Source organism: Hakea prostrata, chromosome 7 (genome assembly GCF_041222555.1).
Source record: "Hakea prostrata isolate BN-2017 chromosome 7, UWA_Hpros_2, whole genome shotgun sequence".
NCBI classification, from domain to species: Eukaryota; Viridiplantae; Streptophyta; class Magnoliopsida; order Proteales; family Proteaceae; genus Hakea; species Hakea prostrata.
In genome coordinates, this window is record NC_142606.1 from 18,650,223 (window position 1) to 18,675,441 (window position 25,219).

At 37.1% G+C, this 25,219-nt stretch overlaps 3 protein-coding genes across 3 annotated transcripts; 2 read left to right on the forward strand and 1 right to left on the reverse strand.

Moving 5' to 3' along the window:
• The first annotated feature begins 14 nt into the window (after positions 1–14).
• LOC149010288 (putative xyloglucan glycosyltransferase 6) lies at positions 15–6,883 on the forward strand. Its single transcript, XM_089163778.1, has 5 exons — positions 15–990; positions 3,158–3,466; positions 4,897–5,187; positions 5,289–5,402; positions 5,664–6,883. The coding sequence occupies exons 1-5, from the start codon at positions 295–297 to the stop codon at positions 6,294–6,296; spliced, it is 2,043 nt and encodes a 680-aa protein (XP_089019904.1). The 5' UTR covers positions 15–294; the 3' UTR covers positions 6,297–6,883.
• A 646-nt stretch (positions 6,884–7,529) lies between these two features.
• Positions 7,530–20,055, reverse strand: LOC149010289 (pleiotropic drug resistance protein 3-like). The gene is made up of 22 exons (XM_089162968.1): positions 19,847–20,055; positions 19,631–19,754; positions 18,209–18,306; positions 17,760–17,844; positions 17,352–17,511; positions 17,187–17,263; positions 16,948–17,092; positions 16,238–16,539; positions 15,875–16,156; positions 15,137–15,611; positions 14,953–15,056; positions 14,167–14,320; positions 13,895–14,059; positions 13,727–13,800; positions 13,298–13,624; positions 12,059–12,349; positions 11,495–11,578; positions 11,213–11,346; positions 10,900–11,127; positions 9,308–9,479; positions 8,427–8,681; positions 7,530–8,251 (listed from the first exon to the last, which is right to left on the reverse strand). Exons 1-22 carry the CDS (start codon positions 19,957–19,959, stop codon positions 7,985–7,987), a joined length of 4,116 nt encoding a protein of 1,371 aa, XP_089019094.1. The 5' UTR covers positions 19,960–20,055; the 3' UTR covers positions 7,530–7,984.
• Positions 20,056–24,433: 4,378 nt separating this feature from the next.
• On the forward strand, positions 24,434–25,196 carry LOC149010290 (cysteine proteinase inhibitor B-like). The gene has a single exon (XM_089164409.1). The coding sequence runs from the start codon at positions 24,765–24,767 to the stop codon at positions 25,194–25,196; it is 432 nt and encodes a 143-aa protein (XP_089020535.1). The 5' UTR covers positions 24,434–24,764.
• The last annotated feature ends 23 nt before the right edge of the window (positions 25,197–25,219 follow it).

A 25,219-nucleotide genomic window follows, 5' to 3' on the forward strand; every position in this document is an offset into this window, starting at 1 on the left:
TTCAGTTACTAAATTTGGTTTTTTCTACTCAAAACTGTTTTAACATTATTATTAACCACTAGTCTAATTAGTCAAAATTTGCAGACATTGATGAAGAAAACACATATACTTGGTGTTCGTCTACCATATTTAGCCGAAACCGAATCACCGATTCACCACCAGACCATCGCCATTTCCTCCGTCACCTTTCATGATCACCGGATCTACGAGCAACACAGGTAAATGGCTCTACAATGCTGACGCTTCAGTGAGAAGGAGATAAATTGAGAGAAATTAAAACGATTCCGTTTTTCCATGTCTCCACCCCCAAATTACGAATTCCGGCAATGGTGGAACAAGGAGAAAGAGCGGAATGGTTCCCTATCCTCAGATAAATCTGAAAACTCTAACTCGTCCGCCATTGAAATTCATAGCTCCACAACTACTACTGTGGAGAAAGACCGTAGCAGAAGCGCTCTCCAGCTCTCTTGGGTTTGTCTCCTTAAATTACAAGAAGTTAAGAATTGCCTCTCTTGGGCCAGCCATGGGTTCTTCTTTCTCCTTCGAACCGCAAAACATAGAATCGTTTCTAATTCAAATTCATATTCTCGTAATGGGTCTCGGCTATACAGAGTTATTAAGGTCTTCATGGTTGTTATCTTTCTATTGCTGCTCGTTGAGCTTTTGGCTTACTTCAAAGGGTGGCATTTCAGTCCTCCATCAATGGCTTCGGATGATGTTCTAGGCTTTCTGGGGATTGTTTATGCTACTTGGCTCTCTGTAAGGGCGAATTATCTGGCACCACCATTGCAGGTCCTGTCCAATGTTTGCATTGTTTTGTTCTTGGTGCAGTCGGCAGATCGGATCATTTTGGTGTTGGGGTGTGTCTGGATCAAGTTTCGCCGGTTGAAGCCCACTCCATTGATGGAATTTTCTGGTGATATTGAAAATGAGAATGTAGAGGATTACCCACTGGTGCTCATACAAATACCCATGTGCAATGAGAGGGAGGTAAGAAAATGTAGGTCTGTGCTTCCCTGAGCTCTGTTCTTGGATCATATAGTTCGCCTCTATATAGTATAGTTTATTACTATGTGATAAGTTCAGATTCTTATAGAAACGTTATGCTTCTTGAATTCATTCTATTTCCATTAGTAACTTATTAGGATCCTGAATAATGCTCTATATTCTGCTTTCTTCTCTTAACGCCCCTAAGGAAAGGGAAAAAATTATATACTTTGCTAAACATGTCATGTATGTTGCCTGGAAGTGAATGCTATTTATTAGAACAAAAGCTTTAAAAAGCTGTTAGACTGGGAATTTATACCTGACCCTCCATTTATTCTGATATTTCCTCTTCAATCCCCCTGCCAGCTGCTTCTTTCCCCCCAAAATGTTAGGATATTAGTCAAATCCCATATTATGCATTTCTTAACTTTTCTTTTTTTAATATCTATCTCATATTTATGTTTCATGTTTTGAAAGAGTATGCAGGATGCTACTTCATGCAGCATCTGAAATGTTTGACAAATCCTAATTTAGTATTTAGGTCAGCTTAAATGACTAAGATAAAAAGTTTCCAATTGTTATTTCTTTTCTCAACTGTGTTGTTTGGATGAACAATCACAGAACTAATGAAATCCTGAAGGTCCTTCCTTAGAAAATGACAGTGCAAAGGAAGAAGGGGGCGGGGGGGAGAGAGAGAGAGAGAGAGAGAAAAAGAAAGAGAAAAAATAACCTGCTACAACCAGATACAGGTAGTTATACACTGACAAAAGGTAGTTTTGAATCAAAGGCAAGACATAATACTACCGTACAAGTGTAGATAGGACCAGTTACTGCAGAAGATAATGAAAGTTTGTGTGTGTGTACATAAAACTGAATTTTCAACTCTCTCGGGGATAATTATGATCTGTTCAATCCTTTTAAAGAAAAATTATCTGTTAAGTGATTTTCAGAATCCTGAAACTGTGGCAATTACTTTACCACTGTGCTGAAGTTTGAACTTAATGTGACTCAATGCATAAGTAATTCAAGGAACTATATATATAGTAATTCAGTGTATACATTCGTTTAGGTTTAATATAATTAAACTTTGGTTGCCTTAAGAGCGTAGTAATCATCAGTAGACATATTGGTATTCGGACTCTGAAATGCCCAGATGTTCATAGCTTTCTTTACCACGTCATTGCTGCTTGTTAACTGTTCTTTTTCTTATTCAAACGATGCATCTTCTTTGTTTTAGTTTCCTTGGGGTTTGGTTTTTAAATTTGTGAAGGATCACTTAAAAGAAACACTCTTTATTTGTGATTATGGAATCCATACATTCAACAAATTTTTATATAGGATATCTGATTTCTCATCCTATGTTTTGTTCACTGCATCATGGTGTCTGTCAACCTTTTGCAAACAATTTTGCTAGAAAAAGTGTTAGACTCCTAAGATCAGTTCATCGTCACATTTCTTGACCTTGTTTTCTTCCATATTGTTGTCTTTAAAAATGGTAAAAGATGAACTATTTGGCCTTGATGAGCTTATCTAGGTATTCTATCTCATTCTGCCTTGTGGAATGATGATAAGGAAATTCTGAACCTTAAATTAGCTGGTATATGCGTTGGATTAACCACCTGTCAAATTTCATAGTGTAGTTTAACTTATTACCCTCCCATGTATCGGCATACCTCATTTTCTGCATGCTTGTTTAAGGCATTCCAACTACTACTTTGCACTCTCTTATGGTCTTGATACCTATATCTTTCTATTTGGAAAACTCTGTTTGGACCCAAATTTTACATGTGAGTAGTGAATTTGTATACTTATCCACAAAATTTAAGCTTCAACGGATTCTCTACTACATAGCAAAAGTTTGGAGCATTTCAATAAGCTTTTCTGGGAGGGCCCATTTGGATAGGTTTGCCCTTGCGAACTATTAATTGCAAGTTTTCAAACATTTAATTAGCTTATGTGAGATCATTGCAAATGAAACTATTATATGGTTATATCAACTTTGTTATGATATTGTTTAATTTATTTCTGGTTTAGTGTACTACCAAAATTTGAACTTAATTGCTTATTTTCTGTTAGTGAATTTATCTTTCAACATCTCTTCTTCTGCTTGGATGATGAAGGATATCCTTCACAAAGAGATTAACTTACTCTCATCTGGGTTGCCACACAGGTTTATCAGCAATCAATTGCGGCAATCTGCATCCAGGACTGGCCAAGGAGCAGAATGCTTGTACAAGTTCTGGATGACTCTGATGATCCAGATGTTCAACTTCTTATCAAGGCTGAGATACAGAAGTGGCATCAAAAGGGTGTAAAGATTTTGTACATAAACCGTCTTATACGCACAGGCTACAAGGCTGGGAATCTTAAATCTGCAATGAGCTATGACTATGTACAGGATTATGAGTTTGTTGCGCTCTTTGATGCAGATTTTCAACCTGGACCTGATTTCTTGAAGAAAACTATTCCATACTTTAAGGTTATTTTGTATCCCCATTTCCATCTCCAATTAATTTAAGTGGCACATTTCAAAATTTTTTGTAGAATGGAATTTCAAATTACTTGAATGGTGTTTTGGTAATTTGGAATTTATATTATCACCTTGCCTTCAGACAGACTATGGGTTTTCCATCTGTCTGGCCCGAGTTATTTTTGAAAATTCTGGGCTCTATATCATCATTCAATAGTTCTCACTTGGCAATTATCTGGTAAAGTCTCTGGTGGTCAAAACTTTGTTAATGGTGAATAAACATCCTGTAACTTCCTATTGCAAGGCCTAATCTTATGATATACACAATTGCAGAAACACATACAGAGTTATAATATTTGTAGACATGATATGATTGAACCCTGGATGTTCCCAGTGCTTGTAGCCTTCCATCATGCATCTTCTTACTCCTCAGGCACAATGATATCTGTTTTGAGAGTTCTTTGTGCAAAAAACTGTTAAATCCTCCCTAATGATCCACGCGTATGCTTTCTTTGAGTTAACAGAGACCACGTGTATGTCTTTTGTCTCTCCCTTAAGTCTCCATCAATCACTTTAATAAGAATCTTAGTATTCCTCTTCTTGGCATAAATTTCTGTATGATTTTTATTTGATTTGTTCAGTTTTTCCTCAGTTATCTAATGGTTTGTACTTGCAGTTTGTATGTCTTTTCTCTTTCCCTTAAGTCTCCATCAATCACTTCAATAAGAATCTTAGTATTCCTCTTCTTGGCATAAATTTCTGTATGATTTTTATTTGATTTGTTAAGTTTTTGCTCAATTGTCTAATGCTTTGTACTTGCAGTTTGTAAGCCTGATTTATTAATAGTTTATGGCGGTTCACTTCTCTGCTAGTAGTAAAGGAACTTCCCTATCACCAACTAATTTTTATCCTTGTATTCTTGTTTAGCTTACTTAGATCATGAGAACTTTCATCATTTCTAAACATCATTGGAAGATTGACTGTTTGTATCTTATCTTCATCTCTTTTTGCTTCTTCACTAAATAATCCTTATCTTATTAAAGTACATATGAACTTAGTCACCAAGTGTTATTTCTTTGAAGTTTCAATTTTTGCATGCCTTTCAGTTAAGAATACAATAAGCCATTTGTGGTCTTTAATCACCTGATAGTGTTACAAGGAGTGGACTGTAGTACTTGAACTTGATGGTTCCGATCCTTTAGGATTAAATAATATCTGTTGATGGTTGCCTAACATGTGGACTACAGTATCAATTTTCTGCAATTTTGATGACGACCTTGTACCTTGTCTGGTTGTCATGATCATTTACATCCGCTACACCTTATGCTTCCTGCGTATGTTCTCTTTCATATAGTTAACTTATTGATGAGAACTAGGAAATTAAGTTACTAGGTGGTTCTTAGTTCTGACCTGGGATTTCTTGTTCTTTCTTTCTGAAGGGGAATGATGATGTAGCATTAGTCCAGACAAGATGGACCTTTGTAAACAAGGATGAGAACTTGCTCACGAGGTTGCAGGATATAAATTTATCCTTCCACTTTGAGGTTGAGCAACATGTTAATGGTGAATTTATCAATTTCTTTGGTTTCAATGGAACTGCTGGTGTATGGAGGATCAAAGCTCTCGAACAATGTGGTGGTTGGATGGATAGAACAACTGTTGAAGATATGGATATTGCTGTCCGAGCTCACCTTTGTGGTTGGAAGTTCATATACTTGAATGATGTAAAGGTTTGTTTGAGACTGGCATCCTATCACCATATATTACAAACTTGACATTTGGATTATCATAAAGAAAGAAAATTCTGAACTATATTCTTTCACTTCTTTAGTGCCTCTGTGAACTCCCAGAATGCTATGAGGCATACAAGAAACAGCAGCACCGCTGGCATTCAGGTCCAATGCAGCTGTTCCGGTTATGCTTCTTTGACATCCTTCATTCAAAGGTCAGGATTGTACCTCACATCTTTTTTGGGATATTAGGAATCTACCTCAAATTCATGGCCTTCCTCCCCTCCCCGTCTCCCCATTTTTTTTACCAGCTGTATAGTTGGGTCGGAGAGGATTATTTGGGGACAATGGTTCCCCAGCCACCCCCTCCCCTGCCAAATGAAAAAGAGGTATCATGTTGTTTGATATGCAGTTGTGTATTTTTCAGTTGCTACATAATCTCTGATTGATATTTTATTTTATTTTTTCTTCTCTAGATCAGTCGGGCGAAGAAGGCCAATCTAATATTGCTTTTCTTCCTCTTGCGGAAGCTTGTCCTACCTTTCTATTCATTCACCCTCTTCTGCATTATTCTTCCTCTGACAATGTTCCTTCCAGAGGCCCAGCTACCAGCTTGGGTTGTATGTTATGTGCCTGGAATCATGTCCATTTTGAACATTCTTCCTTCCCCAAGGTCTTTTCCATTCATTGTCCCCTACCTTCTATTTGAGAACACAATGTCTGTCACAAAATTCCATGCCATGATATCAGGACTTTTCAAATTCGGGAGTTCCTACGAATGGGTAGTTACCAAAAAGTTGGGAAGATCATCAGCAGGAGATTTGACTGCCTTATATGAAAATGAGATTGATCGTCTAGTAGAAACGAATGATGAAGCCTCTTCAGTGTCAGGTGTCACTGAGCAGAACAATTTAGGGGAAGCAAAAAAATTTGGGAAGCGTAAGAGAAACCGTTTGTACAGGAAGGAACTTGCCTTCGCATTCATTTTGTTGAGTGCTTCTGTGAGAAGCTTGTTATCTGCACAGGGGATTCACTTCTATTTCTTGTTGTTTCAAGGGATAACATTCCTCGTTGTTGGTCTAGATTTGATTGGAGAGCAGGTTAATTGATACTCTTTAACAGTTTTCATAGCGGAAGTCCTCATTTTACTTGTACTGGTGGCTCGTTTAAGTGGTAATATATGGAGGTTGAAGCGCGAGGTGATAGGTCACATTGACCACAACCTTCATTCTCATCATTCAAGTTCCAATAATCAGAGGTCTTCGGTTCAGATGTCCTCTACTTTTTATCAACACATTGTTGAACTGCCCTAACTACATGATCCAGCAGTCCCAGCAATTTTTATTTTTTTTTGCTACCATAGGCTTTATACTCACTGATTGTCAGGCAAATGAGTAATATGTTTTGTGTTGCCAAATTACACAGCTCTGTTTATGTAAAATGTTTGGGTCTCAACAATGTAAAAGAGAACCAGGTCTCAAAAATGGAAATGAGGCTTTGGAACTGTACAAACATATTGTTTGTTATCGACCAGCTCTGTAATTTGATGTACATTAGTTAGTTGTTCAGATGAGGCATCATTAGATTATAAAGTTCGTAATTCTTTTCTGTATTAAATGATTCATGCTGAAATACAAAACCATCTATTTTTAGCTGTGGGTGGCATCATTTAGAAAGTTCATTCTTTCTTGAGTACTGCAGTAAGTCAGTATTACCTTATTTAGTCATCAAAGGTTTTGCATCGACTTTGAAAGCAATTCTATTGGTTTGAACTTCAAACAGTAAGGTCGACTGACTGCCAGGCATATGAGGGGAAACAGGACAGCAGCCACCAGGGCAGAATTTTTTTCTTTCTTTTTTCTGACTGCCATAAACAAAATTAGTTAGGAATATCAAGAGATCCTTAGGAAGATTTAGGATGGATTCCCTTCATTAAAAGTTAGTTTAGCCAGTGCTGGAGGAAAACCTATATCTAAACAAGTTACAGTTTTAACTAAGATATGTACAGTGATGCAATGAATAGTATGAAAAACGATGAGGGACACTCAGTTTCAAGTTTTTGGATTACATCGAAGATCAGCTTTATGATTTTATTTATCAGTGCTAATCATCTTGGCCGGACTAGAGACATCCCAGATCAGATGTGGTATAAACCACTGAAAAATTATTTTGGGTCATATGTGCTGTGATTTACTATTTTACTGCACTTATTGTGATTGCTTGTGGGTCTAACAGCACGCACCAGCTACTTATTGACTTGTTATTGCCATATAAGAGGTGTTGGATGTTAGAAGAAGAAACTAATAACATGCAGTCACAAGACTACCTGTGTTTGTGTGCTTGTAAAATGGGGGGAAGTCCTTTTTCCAGGAGCATGGTTCCTTGATGCATGAGGAGGGCATGAAGCTAGGTGTGATTTGTGCGTTTCATTGGAAGGAAAAGGGTATAAACACTGTCAGAGCCCTGATCACTAGAAGACATACATATGATCTCAAAGAAACTGAAAGAGGTTAGAGATATTGCTGACCATAAAACTTCCTCGGATAAAAATTTAAAAATCACTCAATCTCATGTTACAAGCTAAACCATGTGATACAAAATTTATGCTACAATGTTTTATAGGCAGGGGGGGGGGATAATTTGTCTTACAAAATGAATATCGTGCTAAAAACAATCTATATACAAAAATATATACACTAACTTGTATAGGAAAAGATACAAGCAAACATAGGAAATGGATGGTGAGCTTCTACTGGGTTCTTTACTACTGCAGAGACCTTCTGTCTTGCTGCCTTTATTACCTCTTTAGGAAGCTCACCTTTGCAATTGTGATAACAAAAAGAGAGGCAAAGATAAAAGGTAATGCAACGATAACTGTAGCCACTAGAGGTAAGTGGTGATGTTGAAAGCCAAAGTAGTCTCTTAAGAAATCATTGACCTGCTTTCTTTTACCAAAGGCTTCAATCTCCTTGTTTAAATCTCCATATTGCGAAGTAACAAAAGCATCAAATGACCACGCAGCTGGGCAGATCCAGTAACACCATGACCACCACCACGGGATTTTCTGCAAGGAAATGATGCAGGACCAATGCTCTATTGTAATTAAACAGACTCCATTTCTAAATCCCTCACCCAAAAAAGGGGCAAATTACAAGTAAAATAGTTAAAAAGACTGAAATTCACATTACTTCTATAGAATCAGAAAAAGAAATGGATAGGAAATGAAACGAACTACATACAGGTCGTGGTATCAAGAAGCCTGTAAAGAGATTCGATAGTGTAAAGAAACTTGATGCATAAACAGAGGCTATTTGAGTGCTTGGGCTCAGCGATATGATCACCATCCCCAGGTAGACCAAGTAGAGAATTGTGAAGAACTGGGTCCCGATGTACCACAGGAACTTATACAATGATGACTGAAACCCAATTGTGAAGTATGTAGCAGTCCCAAATATGGATGATACAATGACCACATAGGGAATTTCAACCATTATCTGTCAGGAAAGAAAACTATCAAGGGTGAGCATGACTCATGATCAATTTTAGATAATAGTGATGGGGTTGGCAAAGATATGGATCATTAGACTCAATACATCATGGGTTCAGATCGTGAGGAGATGAGCTAGGATCCTTCAGGATGCATGCCACATTCAAGGCATAGGAAAACCATCACAGGATTGTTTTGGTCCATTTACTGTTAATCATTCATTCAGTAAAATAACATCTCATTCATTATTTCTCTCAACTATATTTCACAGTGATTACCCCTACAAGGCGCATTATGGTGGATCTGCAAGGTAAGAAGAAGTAGGCACCAAAGTAAGGTCTAACTCAAAACTAATGAGTATGTAAGTGATTTACTAATGCAATAAGTAGAAGGAAATCTGGATCTCCAAAAGGCAACACCAGAAATAAAACCAGGAACTAATAAAGCAAACTCAATGTTTGTATACCAAAAGTCCTTCACTTGGTATCTAATTGCTGATTGTTCTAATAGGAAAGTAATACAGTCCACGATCCTAGATGTTGGAGTTTTTGAGAAACTTTTTTTTTTCTTTCTAGTGAGCTATCAGATCATACACAAGTACAATAATGTTGAAGAGAGTAGATGAAACAAAACCTGTGCAATGGAATAAGCATGGATTGAGTACATTCCAGCAAATCTTTCCCTGTACAGTACAAGACGCTCCTTTATCACAGTATGCTGAACTGACAGACAATTATTGACACCAAGAAAAGTCATTGAAGTGAACAAGAATCCTGCTATGTTAAACAGGTCCTGCTCTTTTTCTCTGCAAAGCCAAGGTATAAGCAGAATCAAGAGGAATCATCAACAATATATTGTACTTAACAGTCTCAAGGATATCCATGATGGGCAACCTGGTTACATACTGTAAAGAGAATGCAAATGCAGAAGTAATGAAATATATACATGGGGCTACAATATTAAAATGCATACTACATTCTTTATTCTGTAATTGTTTGATTGCTTGAAAACCAATTCCAGGAAAGATAATCATTAATTTAGAGAATAAACATCCCTCAAAACAGATATAGTAATAGTAGTTACATCCAATCTTAGTCGTTAACTTTCTCCATCTTTTATCCAACAGCCTTCTGGTTAATCTATGATACAACCCTAAAATAACCTATAATGATCACAATAAAACCGATCATTTCAACATGTAAAATAAATGTATTAAACAATTGGATTCACCATGCATGTACACCACATGCATAGTTTTGCAACAAAATTCAAATCAGGATGTGATCGAGATCTTAAAAACAATAATAGGATTATGATTTGGTTTTTGAGATCCATAGATCCTGCCGTGGTTGTTTCATACAAATAGGATCATCTGATCATGAATGAGTTTCACAGGCCTGGATTGGCCAAGATATGTCAGGATTGTGTGTTCCATTAAATTCTTTTATGCCTATGTCTAAGTGTCTAACCTTCTTTTGGGTGGCTCCAAAGGCCTTGTACTGAGTAAATTTTTTTTTATTTATAGGAACTTGTCGTACATAAGACATGGTGTTGAGGATAAAAGGAGGGTCTTCTGTGTGTCTCTTTTTCCTCCATCTTTAAGCTATGGAAGTTAAAATGTGTGTGTGTCTATAGGTCAAGATTGATTATGTACTAAGTCTTAAATAAGTTGGAAATTCCAGTCGAGTATATTTACTTTTTAATTCTTTTTAGAATCTTCTAATAATTCACTGTTGTTATGAGTATTTGGAAAGTAAAGTTCTCTGCATATAAAAGATTATAAGCGTACAGAGAAGGCATGGAGTCATCCAAGGCTTGTAATTAGTCTAGTAAATTGAAGCACAAGTTGTTGCTCTGTTTTTCTAATACCAAAAGATGTGTCAGACAAGACCATTAATAAATAATCTCCAGTTGGTTCTGAAATCCCATTAATATTTTTGTCTTACCGCTGAGAGAGGAATCTAATCTGCCATGTATCTGAAGAAATTAGTGGTTTCTCTTGTATTATTGGCTCATTGCATGCATATTTCTAATCTTTGCTACCCTTTATGAAAGTATCAAGAACTGATCAATCATACTAGTATGTCGAAACTATCCATCAAATATCATGACTGAGTCAGATAATAGCTTGACAAAATAAGAGATATAATCCTACACCTGACATCAGATTTCAAGTTATAGACTATATGTTGTAGACCTATAAATAATTTTTTAAAATGACTTACATGGTCCTCCCACGGTTCCAAAAAAGTAAACCAAAGAACAGTGATGAGACAAAGGAAAAGGAAATCCTCTTCAAGTTGTATTCTGGACTTCTCCAATATGACAGGGAATGCTTCCACAAGCATGCAGTGAACTGCCCCCATGTGCTCACTGGAAAACGAGTATCAAATTGTAATTCATTTGATCCTGAAGGTGGTTTCCTCAATTTTTCAACCAGTCTTTTGGCACTCCTGTTCAAGAATAACAGTTTGATTACAAGTCAGAAAGAAAGCCTATAGAAAAAAGTCCACTGGGACATCTCTTGGTGATACTGACTGATAAAGTGGTGAATCTGTGTAAACTTGAGCGAAATCGACATTGAGCTGTTTCTCAATTGATGTAGAGGTAACTTCTAACATCCAAGTGGCTGGGTTGTAATTTTTCTTGATCTTTGGGACCCCCGGAATGGCCTGCAAGCAACAATAAAAAAATTCCATGAAATAAAGAAGAATCCCATAAAAGAACAAACCAGACTGAGGCCAAAATAAGTTTTCTGCAAATAGTCACAAACTTGCACAGGCAACAATAAAACAAATTTTGGCAGGCCCTAGAGATTACCTGAAAGTAGTCAATCACACTCCTAGAATGCCAGCCCAGATCACCAAAATAGATGATCTGACCACCCTTTTTAATTAGGATGAGCTGCAAAGAAATGCTTTTGTTCTTAGGCCTACAAATTAAAGCAATAAAGACATTGATGCATAAAAGAGACAGAACAAAGGAAATCAACAAGCAGGGGAATCTTCTGGCCTCTCTGAAAATTCACATAAAAAATATCAGGGTGGGAAGTGCCCATCTAACAGTACTGAATCTATCTCTAACCACTATCCACACAGAGAGAGAGAGAGAGAACAAAATGAGATGACAATTGTAGCATTCTAGATTCATCAAGACTTCCATCAATCTGATAGAAGAGCTAGATCATGATACAGAAATTCAAATTTCAGAAGGTCCTGGTAAAGCTCATAGTGTTGGAGCATGCACATTAATATCTTTACAATAAAATCTCTCATTCTGTGCATTTGCAGTCTGAAGTAAGCAGCCTCAGATGATTTTGGTCATCAAGGCCATTTAAGAGGGAAAAAACAGTCTACCATTTAGTTAACAGAAAACATGGAGTACCTCATTAAATGATTCAAATATGTCAATACTTGGCTGGTGAATAGTACAGACCACTGTCCTTCCAGTATCAACTACATTTTTCACCGCCCGCATCACAATAGCAGCAGTTCGGGCATCTAAACCCGTTGTAGGTTCATCAATGAACATAATTGATGGGTTTGCAACAAGTTCTACAGCAAATGTAAGTCGCTTGCGCTGCACAATTGAAAGACCACTGAGTCCAGGAGTCCCAACTAAACTATCTCTGATTTCGTCAAGCTCAGTGGTCTCCAGAACTTCGTTCACAAAAGCCTGCAGAGTAGGGGCACTGCATAACCATCACTAATTTAGAGATGAACTTGACATGATCAAAGCTAACTATCTTTTCAACGCCAAAAAGCATCCAATATATGTCAAAGCTGTAATATTAACAAATCATAAAAGATCTTATTCTCACATCCTGAACCGGAAGGTTTCCAGATGATTTTACATATTGAATTAGTGAATTAAAGCTTGAGTAGCTGAATTACTTGAATAATAGTCACTAGCATTGAAGACTTCCTGTATGTTTAAATAATTATTTCACATTTGCATCTCACAAAAATGAACTACAAACTAAATTTTTTCCCCCTATCCGCCGAAATGCTAAATAGGATTGCAATACATTGATCAAATCACAATCACAATCTATTGATAGTTTTTACTGCTTTGGATTGCAATACATTGATCAAGTCACAAGCACCATCCATTGATAGTCTTTACTGCTTCAGCTGATGCTTTGAAAAATCAAATTTTGAGTTTTCCAAAATAAATAAAACAAACATGGATGTTTTAGGAAGCAAACACAGTACATAGGAACACAAAAAAAAAATGAGAAGCTAATATTTCAGGGACCCTTTGATTCAGGGTCATATTCTATCAAAGAAATCTTTCAGATCTCAAGTAGTTGCAACTTCATTACAAGATGTTTAGCTTCAAACTTTGACTATTGTTCAGTTCACTGCTCAAAGTCTACAATGCATAGAAACTGCATGAAACTTTATCCGTTCCTTCAATTGAAATGAAACGAGAAACAGATCAGCTCCTAAAAAAAAACTCAAAAGTTTCACTGGGTTGTTCACTTAATATTTCTTCTAATGCAGTTAAGCCTTCTCTAATCAGAACTTCAAACAAAGAAGTTTGGGTTTCGGAAGATGGAGAAAGATCAATTTCCTCGTTCCCTGTTGATTGGCATTGCATTAAGCATGAGAACGATCTTACCTTCTTCATGTCATTATGAATCTCTGAACCAAGCCGCAACCAAGCTGAATGCAGTACAGATTCTTCTACTGTAATGTTTGGAGAATGAATGTCATTCTGTTCACAATAACCAGAGATCCTAGAAAATGTTTCCTGAACCTTGGGATAACCTCCAACTCTGATGTCTCCATAAGTAGTTCCAACAGTTTTTCTTCCAGACAGAACATCAAAGAGTGTTGTCTTCCCAGCACCACTAGCACCCATGAGGGCTGTAAGAACATGAGGCCTGAATGCGCCAGTTATGTCTCTTAAAAGCTGCTTATAAGTTTTACCTTTACCCTTCATTCCCTACAGTTCCAGTAAAAGTTCAACCCACACAAGTTGACTCTGAAGAACTTTGACCAACAATGTTGTAACTGTCATGCTTAATGATATGCACTGGCTAGTTACCTGAGGCACTTCAACGAAGTATTGCACATTTTCAAATGACAATGTTACTGGCTCAAATGGTAAGATCACCTTGCCTACATGAAAATCATGAAGCATAAAGACTCCAAGTCTCTAGAAAGTATCAGAGAAGTAAATAAGAAGGCATTGATCAAAGGAAAATAGTTTTACCACTTCTCTTTTCTCTTGTACCATATCGAGTTTCATCCGTATTGGGTAACAGAGGAGAATCTGATGCAGGCTCTATCCTCAACTCCTCCTCGCTATTAGATTCACTCGTATCCTCAAGTTGAGAAAGCTTTTTGGAGGATATCATGGCTCGAGATTTGCTTGGAGCTGAATTAGATGAGCATCTTGGTAAAATGTGAAGAGGACAATAAAGACTAGAAGCTCCATACAACTGGTGATACATGAAAGGAAATCTCAACTCAGTACCAACTTACCCCTCAAGTATGTCAAGGCCAATGTATAGATAACTGTAAGAAGCACAGCATAACCGAACAAACCTCCCAGTGATATCCAATAAAAGTCATCCTGATAGAGAATCCCCCTTCTTCTCATTACCTGCTCCCCCAAACTTTCATTTCCAGACGAAATCTTCCCAGATAACAGAGAGAAAACACAATCAGCATTCAGACATTCACTCAATTCTACTACATCCATCCTGCTGGTCCTATAAAATGAAGATAATAAAGTTGAATTGACAGACAGGCTGACTTACATGTAAGCATAGAGCAGAAACTCACCAAGGGGATAAAAGTTTATGGAACCTATTTCAGTCCTCATTCTCAGATGGGGTTTGACCGAACTCTGAAGCATGGCTCAGAGACTCATCAAGGTCATGAAGGTTTCTCTTAATTCCATATTTGGTATGGTCATTCAACCAGAGTTAAGTTGATTCAAAGGGAAATTACAGCATGAGGTGGGCAAGAAGAACCGGGTGCTTCAATGCTTAAACCAAAGCATGATTCTATACATGCTCTTGTTTATAATTTGAAAGGGCTTAATTATTTTCTCATCAGCAGAATATATTCTACCAACAGATAATCTCAAAGAACTTTCAAATATTTTAATATTACAAGCTGAGGTAGTTTTGTACAGCAGAAATAGTTCACCTGCAGTCATGCTTTGTAAACAGCATTTGACATCTCCAAGTGATACATGGTTCAAAATTATAATAATAATAATAAATAAATGGCTATTATATGTAAACCCTCACCATGACCCACCTTCTTCCACCGATTTGAGTGGAACTCGTTGACGGTGATACCTATCTCTGCATATGACAATGGAGATAGCCAGAATGCCCATGACATCCAAGATGGAAAATATGCTGCAGTTAAACCCAATTAACAAACTGAGTTGTTTTTTTTTCAATGTAGTTAAAATGCTGTGCAATCGTTTATTCCTTACGTAGTGGAAGAATAAAGCCTCCTAATGACAAGCTCGCAAATGTAGCAAAACTTCCCGCGACAGTAGCAGCCATGTAAGTTCGGAAAATTGATGCAAGAGCACGTAGCTGTGACCCAGACACTAGGTGCATTTCAAACAGGAGGAGGAACTGACAGAAAAATCTGGAGGCTTCTGGGCTATACCCAATAGTGTAGTAGGTAAGAGATGTCAAAACAAATGCTGCTAATACAGAATGTGGGATCTTAAGCACTGAGGAGGGCAATGTGAATGCCCATGCTGGATAGAAGTACAGATTTCTTTGTTTGTAGAATACAGGTAGCCTTGAGAGAATCATTGTCATCTCAGGATTGTTGTTGATTGTAATCATAAGCAGTAGAAAGAACAAAGAGCCCATATACAGATTAGCATGGATAGCATCAACACCCATCCGTGTACGCAGGAAAACAGTCATTGTGACTATAGCAAGGATAAAGAGCTGCATTATTGGAAGAGAAAGAGATAAAAGAGACATATATTAGAAAATAGAAATTTATAGCTTCAGGTTTATCACATGATGACCAGAATTTAACTAAAACATTTATGTTAAAAAATTCCAGAGAATTAATTTGTAGTCTAAAGTGTCTCACTCCCCCCTTCCCCCTCTATATTCCAGCGCAGCAGCCTCCTCCCAAGTAGTCAAAAGAAGCAAGACAACCAAAGGAAGGAAGATAATACTGATTCTCAGAAGGAAATATCCACCTGGATTGATCTCATTACATAGACGTGGGGACTTCTCTTCGCTAGTAGCCATTCTCTGCTACAGCAAGCTCTAAATAGTTGCCTTTTACTGAGGGAGTACTTGCAGAAGGATAAAGCATCCTTGTTACACTTGAGAATTGATAATGGTACGGAAAGCTCCTTCAGTAACTCCTTTCCCACAGAAAATGTGTGGAACTTCTGTGAGAATTGCTCGACTGAAACATAATGGTATGGCACATCATGGTGGTGCCAATACTGGGATTGATCTTTCTTGGATATAACCTATTAAGAATCAAATCCAATGACTTACCTATTTATAAACCAGAGACGTAAACCAAGAAACATAAAAATAGGGTACCATACCTCATGGAGGAAGTCTGCTGGGCTTTTCCTTTCAGGGCACTTAAAACCACAGCTCTCAAAGAACTCGAAAACACGATCCCTAGGACCATGATAGATTGTCCTCCCTTCAGCCATAAGGATTACATCATCAAATAGATTAAAGATCTCAGGAGCTGGCTGAAGAAGTGAAACTAACGCTGTTGTTTCCATAACATGCACAGAATGCTGAAGACATGACACAATCTGAAATGCAGTTGAGCTATCCAAGCCATTTGATATTTCATCCATGAAGAAGGTTCTAGATTGCCCCACTATCATTTCTCCTATCAACCAAAACTCATGATTGTTATCATAAGGAAAGCAAAATGACTAAATACAAAGCAATACATTGGAGTATTACTTGTCACTAAATGGACATGATCAACGAAGCATACCCAATTTCAGAAGCAATTGTTCTGAGCTTCTTAGATCGCTCCTCCCCGATATGTTATTTAGTTACAAGATTCTTTTGGGTCATGGTCAAGATTCCTGAACGATTCATGCCCATGTTTTATTTTACCAAAGAACCTAGACATGACCCATTATTAATGATTTCAAAATTTGCACCTACATATCTCTTCAGTGGTGGCAAATATTGTATATAGAACAACAAACTAATCTATTTAATTTATAATATTTTCTTAATCAATCAAAAGCCAAATCTCGGAAATGATTGTGGTTTTCTACAATACCTAGTGTTACTCTCCTCTTCTCTCCACCTGATATGCCTCTTCGCATTGCATCACCCACAATGACACCAGAACAGATATCAAGACCAAGTACCTTCAAAATGTAATCCGTTTGAATACTTCTCCGTGAACCCTCAATCGATAGTTCCTGCATTAATTGAGAAATTTTCCTGTATCAGTATTTTGTAAACGAGCTAACAATTACGAACTTCAGAAAGTTAAAAATTAGGAACATAGACCACCTTCATGTAGGCTTCAACATCAGGATCAGGGACTATCCCAGCCTCTTTCTCTCTTTTCTCGACCTCCTTCACGATTTCTTTCCACACCAAGGCAAGCATGCACCATTTTAATTAATATACTCTGTCATGAATAATAGCAGTGTGAAAGAAGGTATGAGGTATTACCTGCAATTCTTCCAACTCCCTGGCAGCGAGCAGAAAAATCGAAAGTCTCTCTCACAGTCATCTCAGGTATGTGAAGGTCATTTTGGCTAACATAGACAGCTGTTTTCTGGGGAACGAATTCATCTAATTTGAACCCATTATAGGACACTTGTCCTTCTACCTAGATGAATAAACAAAATATCAGAAGAAGTAGAAAACCAAGTCTTCATGTTATAAATTGTTCTGAAATTATACACCAACAACTCCTACTACTGAAATACAGATGACCCAAAAATGCAAAAGATTATCCATTCGCATGAGACTCCCAAATGCATTCATCAACAGTTGATACCCATAATACCAAGTTTTATCAATGGTGAGAAAGAAAAGAAGAAAAAAAATGGAGGGATGAGAAGAATAAAGAGAAACCTCAAGAGAGTGATCAAGCCCGCCTGCAAGTGCGCGTAAAAGAGTAGTCTTCCCGCAGCCTGGAGGGCCTAGTAGAAGAGTCATTCTACAAACACACGTCACCCATAAAGATGTAAGATTAGGTTTGCACACAAGACACCAGCCATGATGGTCGGCTTTCATGAAGATTTGAGTAGGATGCGAATCTGTTCCTGAAATTCCTTATTTCATAGTTCATAAAGCAATAATCTTTTTATGGAAAGAAGTTGCAATTGTTGCTTCTCGAGTGATAAAATCAGATAATCCTCAAGGGACTGTGTCATATACATTTTGATGTCCCAGAGACAATGGACGTCTAAATGTGTGTGGCATCTCCCAGTCTCCAAACACTTCCTAGAGATTAATCTGATGTCTCTTACTTATCTCTGCAATAAAATTTCCTTGATAACAAAAATGAAAGAACTCCATACCTTGACGGCTTGATAATACCACTCATATTGCGCAAAATAGTGATCTTTATTTCCTTTGGTTTGAAACCCAACCTTTTAAACGTTGCCCTGGCCAATGCCTAAAAGAAACAGACACAAAATATTATCATCGACGTAAGACCTGGTATTTTACAAAGTATAGATGTTATAAATATAAATCAATTCTGTAAAATGATTTTACTTTGAACGAAGTAAAAGAACTTGAAGGATACGACATTTCTTTGAAGATTTCAATTTAAGAATTTTGGTTTATATCGTTTTGATATATCTATGCAGAAATTTTTTGAATAAGCTGGAAATAAAGGTGGTGAAAATCTAGAATTCATAGTCTAGGCTCATGGGTATTCTTTTAGAAATTTTTTGAATAAGCTGGAAATACAGGTGGTGAAAATCTAGAATCTATAGTCTAGGCTCATGGTATTCATTTCATGGTAAAATGTCATATTAAGAGTTAACCTTTGCTGCTGAACAAGAAAAACAGTTAAGCTTTGCTGGACACATTGTGATTTCATATGGCTGAAACTATATTTTTTTTGGGATCATTTGGCTGAAAATAAAGTTACAATAGGGTTGAGTTGTATTCTTGAATTTATCAAAAATGTCCAACAAAATAGTTGAGTTTAATCAACACAAGCCAAGAAGGCCACGTCAAAGACCTAACCCTAAATCTGACCTTAGCTCAAGGTTAAAATATTTCCAATCTAATATAGTCTATTTGAGTCTAAAGCTTATTTGGACTAACAACAAATCAGCAGGATTTGAGCTATCATAACCAAAGTTGCTCCCCTAACTAAAAAGATTCACAAAATTGTGATCTATTGCATCATAATTTTAATCTAAAACAAATTAATTTGGCTCCCAAGTTGAATTCATAATTTAAATTCTATCATTTCACCTAAACAACTTAGAACAAATTAAAATTATTTATACATTGTATTTTCTTTATTTTTCATACGTCAAATTATGCAAGTGTTAGGATAAAATGGTGAGTCAAAATTAAGATTATTTGTCAAAGAGAAACTAAAAATATAAGCGTCTAGGGAAAGTATAAAATCAAAGGGCTTTCAATCAAAATTGTTTTCTAATTCAATTGCAGCAAAACATGTTGAGGCCTAAATTTTATTGATACCATCCCAGTAAAGAGAAAATAAAGGAATTTTGTGCAGGGCAATTTCCTAAAGAAGAATTATGAGAAAGAAATGAATTGAATGAATGGTGTTTAAAAATATAATTTTCTTTTTTAAATTTTCACTATCACAACTACATGCTGCAATTGCAGAATTCTAAAGATTTGTAATGAAAAATTCCGCATTACCAAAGAAAGGAAAGAGAACTTCCGAGAGAGGAAAAAATAGTAGAAGCAGATTCCTGAAGAGAAAAATTAAGAGAGAAGGAAGTTATTACATGGAGATTTGTCTTAACAGCATTAAGGAGAGTTGGAAGTGGCCTTCCATCAATTACTTCGCATTTGGCATTCACACGGAGATTCTCAAATCTCACCTCCACATTGTCTAATATGACACCCACCCTGCAAGCCATGAACGCTTCCATTAACGAACATCGCGAAAAGCTTTTCAATTAAGACAGATCTACAGAAAGTGAGAGAGAATGAAAGCGCACCTGTCTAATCTTTCTCTGATCCTTTCCAATAACCGACGATTCTCCCTAGGAAGATCATTGAACATGGCTTCAGCGATAGCATTTCTTTTCTCTTCCGAACTTCGCTTCGCCATAGCCTCGTGCTCTTTAGATTTTACCACTTCGTTCTTAGTCTCACGATTTTTCAAGGGAAGAAAACATGGACAGCTTTTTTCAAACTCAAAACTCAAATCTCCCACAGGAGGGAAACAATGAAAAAAGGGCCTGAAATGATTAATAGACAAATCCAAAAATTAGAAATTTATTTATATCTTTTCTACAAAAAGAAATTTCTTCTAACCGAAAAGATTTATTTTTCTCTCGGATTCTCAAATTTCTTTTTGTTATTTATGGCTAAGGAAGTTCGTTGTAACTGAAACTGGATTCAGTTAACATTGGTTGCGCGACATGCAAAGGAGGAGATTGAAGGTATTTGGTGAACATGCTAGTCCGAGTTTTGGACAATTGGATAAATAACTATGTAACTTAACTATACATGGTTCGGAAAATAAGGACCCATTTTTTTGAGAATCTTTGAAAAGAAAATCTGATAAAAAAATATTTGATTATAAAAATTTCTGAAACACCAGAAACTGATTCCATCGGACATATTTGTTGTTGTTTTTATAAGTCACCCATTGGACATTTTTTTTTTTTTTTTCTTCTTGAAATAAAAAACACCAGAAATTATTTTTGGGTAAGTTATCAAACAATCATAACTATTTCCAGTGTTGCTAACATAGGATTACTTGGTTGGTAACTCAACACCTCTTATTGAAGAAGTCGTAAGTTCAAACCTTGCTAACCGTCATGTTATATTCCTTCCCTTGTATTATCCCCCATCCAAAAAAAAAAAATAAAAAATTTATCTATATTTAGTGAATTATCAAACGGGCATTTTCTATTTTTATAGAAACTTAAGTACAAAAAAGAACGGAATCTTCAATAACAAGTCTAAATTTTATTTACAATTGTTCATGGAGTTGCTCCTCCATTTAATGGTTTTTCTCTTCCCTAGCAAAATTGAGATTTATATTTATGGAGTTCATCTAGTATACCAATGTATGATAAAGAGCTAGTGTAGACCCATATAAAGAATCGAAACAAACATGCAAGTAAGATAACATCGAGCACAACCATACTTCAATTTTGGATCATATGAAAATCAGTGGATTGTATACATTCTCTTGTTAGGAAGGCCCTGTCAATTTCGCGTGCGACAGTTTGACCTAATTCCACTCATAGTTCATTGTGTCTGCGACATATCGCCGACACAGGGCGATATGTCGCCATGTCGCTGGGGGGCAACACGACTCCCCCCAGCGACACGATATTTACCAAATGTCGGCGACATATCGCCCTGTGTCGGCGATATGTCGCCGAAAAATCGGCGATATATCGCTACATTCGCCATATATAACAGCCTTTCGTTTGTTTTTCGCCGATTTTGCGTTCGCTTTTTGCCAAAGTGAGCGGGACCCCCGTATCCGTCGGCAACAATATGTGAAGCATGAGCCATACTCAACATAGTTGTATAATGAATTGTAAACTTTAGTACATCTCTTTACTACTTGTGTATTTGTGTTCTCTTTGCATATTTACATTAGTTTATATGAATTTTCCAAACTTCCAGTTTTGTCCGCATATAGTTGGACATGTGCCAATTATAAACTTTAGGTTAGGTGATGTTTTAGGTCAAAATAACACCCCCAATGTGTTTATTGGCCTCAAATTAGGTTACACGTCAAATTTCATGTCAAAATGACCCCAAATACCCTTCGAAACAGGGGTTCGATTTTTCATTGAACCCTTACCAAAAGTCGAGCGACTTTTGGCGACATGTCGCCCGTGTCGCCGTGTTGCCAGAGTCCGACACGGCGACACGAGTCGACATGTCGAACCTTGATTCCACTCTATGGCTCTAGGCGCTATGCACGCTTGTAGCCTTGGCTGTATCACGGTTTTCTTCTGATTAGTGACTTTCCATTATTAAAAAAAAAAAAAAAAAAAAAAACCCACAACTTTGATGTTGATTGTAGGATATTGATTGGAATTCTGTGTTATTAAATATATATAAAGGGATAACTACTGAGCTCATGTAGCCTAGTTAACAGTAACCTTGTTCCTTGCATGTTTTTGAAATCACTTATCAAACCTAGTATGCAATCTGATTTTTCTATTACCTCCTTAACACGGGTGTTCATTTGCTAATGACATGACATCCTTTTAGCAGTGCCTACGTGGCACTGTTCCGAGCAGTTCACCGTTGGATTTAAATCTTACTCAGATCCTTGAATCTTCACGGTTATATTTTTCTACATGCAAAATTCAGTCACTTAAGTGAGTCTAGGGCGGTTTTACAAGATAAACCAAATGATTACGAACCAGCGAACTGACCGAACCAATTCGAACGATGATTCAAAACCCCCCTTTACCTTTCGTCTTCCTCCTTCATCTTGAACGGGACCTTCGATCTTGAACAGGCAAGAACGACTGCAAGCGACTCGGACAACTGTTACTCTTCAAATCTTTGTACCAAGCAAAATCCATGAAATCATGAATTTAATTAGATAGAGCAAAGGATCAAGAAGATTATCCAAAAACAGAGATTCCTCTATTCATCGTCATCCAACACTATCAGTTCCAATCCTTTGCTATTTTCCCAGAGGAGGAGTTTCAGTTTACAAGAACTGATGAAAAGAGGAAGATCTCTACAAGAATTGCTAAAGATGGGGCCTGCTAGTTCAGAAACCTATTTCAAGGGTTTTAGTGGCTCGACAATGGTTAAGCCTATAGGTACCAAGGGCGGTGATACAGGTGGAAGCTTTCATGGGCTAAGTGGGACTAGCAGTGGCAGTAGTTTCATGCAAAGATATGTTTCTTTTTATACTACAAGAAATCGGAGGTTAAAGAGAAAAAACGGTTCAGATTTAGACGACGTTTGAGGATTTTGATCTGTGGTACAAAGTCCTAATACCATTTCCAAACTCTATCTAATTAAATTCATAGATTTCTAGGATTTTGCTTGGTACAAAGATTTGAAAGGGAACAGTCGCAAGCTCTGTGTCGATTGATTGCAGTCGTTTTTTCCGTTCAAGATTAAAGGAGGAAGACGAAAGGTAAAGGGGGTTTTGATTCTTTTGAGTCATCGTTCGAATTGGTTCGGTCAATTCGCTGGTTCGTTAATCATTTGGTTTATCTTGTAAAACCGCCTTAGCATTACTTAAGTGATTGAATTTTGCATGTGGAAAAATAGAACGGTGAAGAATCAAGGATCTGGGCAAGATTTAAATCCAGCCGTGAGCTGCTCGGAGCAGTGGCGGCACTGCTCGCAAGCAAAATCCATCTTTTTATGTATAAAAATATACAAAACTCAACTTTTATTTTAGAAAACTTTTACGTGTGGGTTCTCTTAGTGGACCATAAACTAATGTTGGTTTCATTAGTGCAATATATTACGTGTGAATCCCAAACAGACTGACAACATTAGCTGCCGTTTAAGTGTATTTAAATTTTAAACCTAGAGGGACCAAAATACCCCTCATGTTATTTAATACAATATGTTATAACAAAAATGCCCTTTAACTATTCAAAATAAATTTTTTTTAATTGTATATTAATTAATGTTTAATGACCAAAATACCCCTATTTACAAATGTTGTTTTCTTTCTAATGCAAGCATTTCTAAGTGATTTTACAAAAAGCTGGAATCATTTAAAGTGAATTCATAAAAGATATGGAATCATTTAAAGTGAATTTATAAAAGAGATGGAATTATCATAGTTTCACTTTACAGAAATCCACTTCAAAGACTACTTTTAGTTACAAAAGATGGTATCACTTTATTGAGCAGTAGAGAATATGTAACGTTGAGTTATCTTTAATTTCCTCCATATCTTTCAAATTCTCATCTCGTTAGATTTCGAAGAATAGATACCAATGGCCATGGAGTCAATCTTGACCCCATACCAACCAAGAAGAGAAAAAGCTTGTCCGCCATGGAATCAATTTTGATCCATGTAATTTGCATTCATCGTTGATTGGCACACCCATTCAGCGGCACTAATTATATAAAAGCTCTCTTGAGGATGTAATAGTGGTGCATGCAAGCTGGCCCAAATGAACTTCATATAAAAAAAAAAAAAAAATGTTATACTATTATTGTTTGAACTTTCTTCAATTTCGAGTCCATTGAAAGTAATGCATCTACAACTTTACAATGAAAGCAAATTGATAATTTTACACCACATTTTAATAAAGGATAACCTAAACTGTTCGTATTAACACTTAATTTTAAAAAGGCTAACAGCCTAACATAATCTTTTTTTTTATATATATATATATATATATATATATACCAGATCACTTTCCTTGTGCTGTCAATGCTTTTTTATTATAAAAAAATGGAGGATTATCGGGAACACAACATGGGCCCTCTAAATATTTTATTTTCATAATTTTTTTCTTGTGGACCCTCTAACTGAAAATTGATACCAGCAGGAGATCAAATCTGTCGGGTCTAACTATTACTTTAATTCCTTATGAAGAAGGGTGGACGCAAGCTTGACCACCTCTCCAAATTATCAACCGGTACACAACAGAAGAAACGCTGCGTCGACATTTTGGGAACACGGGTCAGCACCGACTTATGTGAATTATCTATCCAGCTTAGGGCAAAAATGGAGATTCAGATACAAACCCAAGGAAGCAACCTCGTCCTCATCCAGTCGTCAACACAGAGAAAACTCCAAAATTCGACGCACCATCTACGAAACCCTCGAGCGCGTTTTATGTTGATACTGACAGACGACCCATCCTCTCCGCTCGTGACCGTCTCGTCTCGCTCTCGCTCTCGCTATATAAACCTCCAACTCCTGCACTATTGTTAATACGGTTCCAAATGGCATCCAAGATGATACGCACATCTTTCTCGTCTGCCGTTCTGCGTTTCTCCTTCTTGTTGGCGTTCTTCTTCCTCTGTTGCTCTTCGTGGAGGATGGTTGATGGGGCTGGAATGCCTGGAGGAAGGAGCGAGGTCAAGGATGTGAAGAACAATAAGGAGATTCAGGACCTTGGGAATTTCTCCGTGGAGCTTTACAACAAGAATCAACGCCGTTACCAACAGACCTGGCCCAGCGGAAAGGGAGCAAAAGAGCCGGTGGAGTTCAAACAAGTGGTGAAGGCGCAGACTCAGGTGGTAGCAGGGACCAAGTATTACCTCACCATCTCGGCTTCTCACGGTGGAGTTCCCAAGACATTCGAAGCTGTTGTGGTTGTGCAGCCGTGGGCTCACTCCAAGCAACTCCTCACCTTCGCACCTTCAACAAACTGAGAGAAAAACCATGCTTCATCTGT

Excerpts from the sequence above, each read along its gene's own strand:
- LOC149010289 (XM_089162968.1), bottom strand. The coding sequence starts at position 19,959 with ATGGCGAAGCGAAGTTCGGAAGAGAAAAGAAATGCTATCGCTGAAGCC. Across the intron at positions 18,307-19,630 it reads CTGTTAAGACAAATCTCCAT|GCATTGGCCAGGGCAACGTT; the intron begins GTAATAACTTCC and ends TGTTTCTTTTAG. Across the intron at positions 9,480-10,899 it reads TGGAACCGTGGGAGGACCAT|AGAAAAAGAGCAGGACCTGT; the intron begins GTAAGTCATTTT and ends TTGGCTTTGCAG.
- LOC149010288 (XM_089163778.1), top strand. The coding sequence starts at position 295 with ATGTCTCCACCCCCAAATTACGAATTCCGGCAATGGTGGAACAAGGAG. Across the intron at positions 991-3,157 it reads CCATGTGCAATGAGAGGGAG|GTTTATCAGCAATCAATTGC; the intron begins GTAAGAAAATGT and ends GTTGCCACACAG. Across the intron at positions 3,467-4,896 it reads AAACTATTCCATACTTTAAG|GGGAATGATGATGTAGCATT; the intron begins GTTATTTTGTAT and ends TTCTTTCTGAAG.
- LOC149010290 (XM_089164409.1), top strand. The coding sequence starts at position 24,765 with ATGGCATCCAAGATGATACGCACATCTTTCTCGTCTGCCGTTCTGCGT.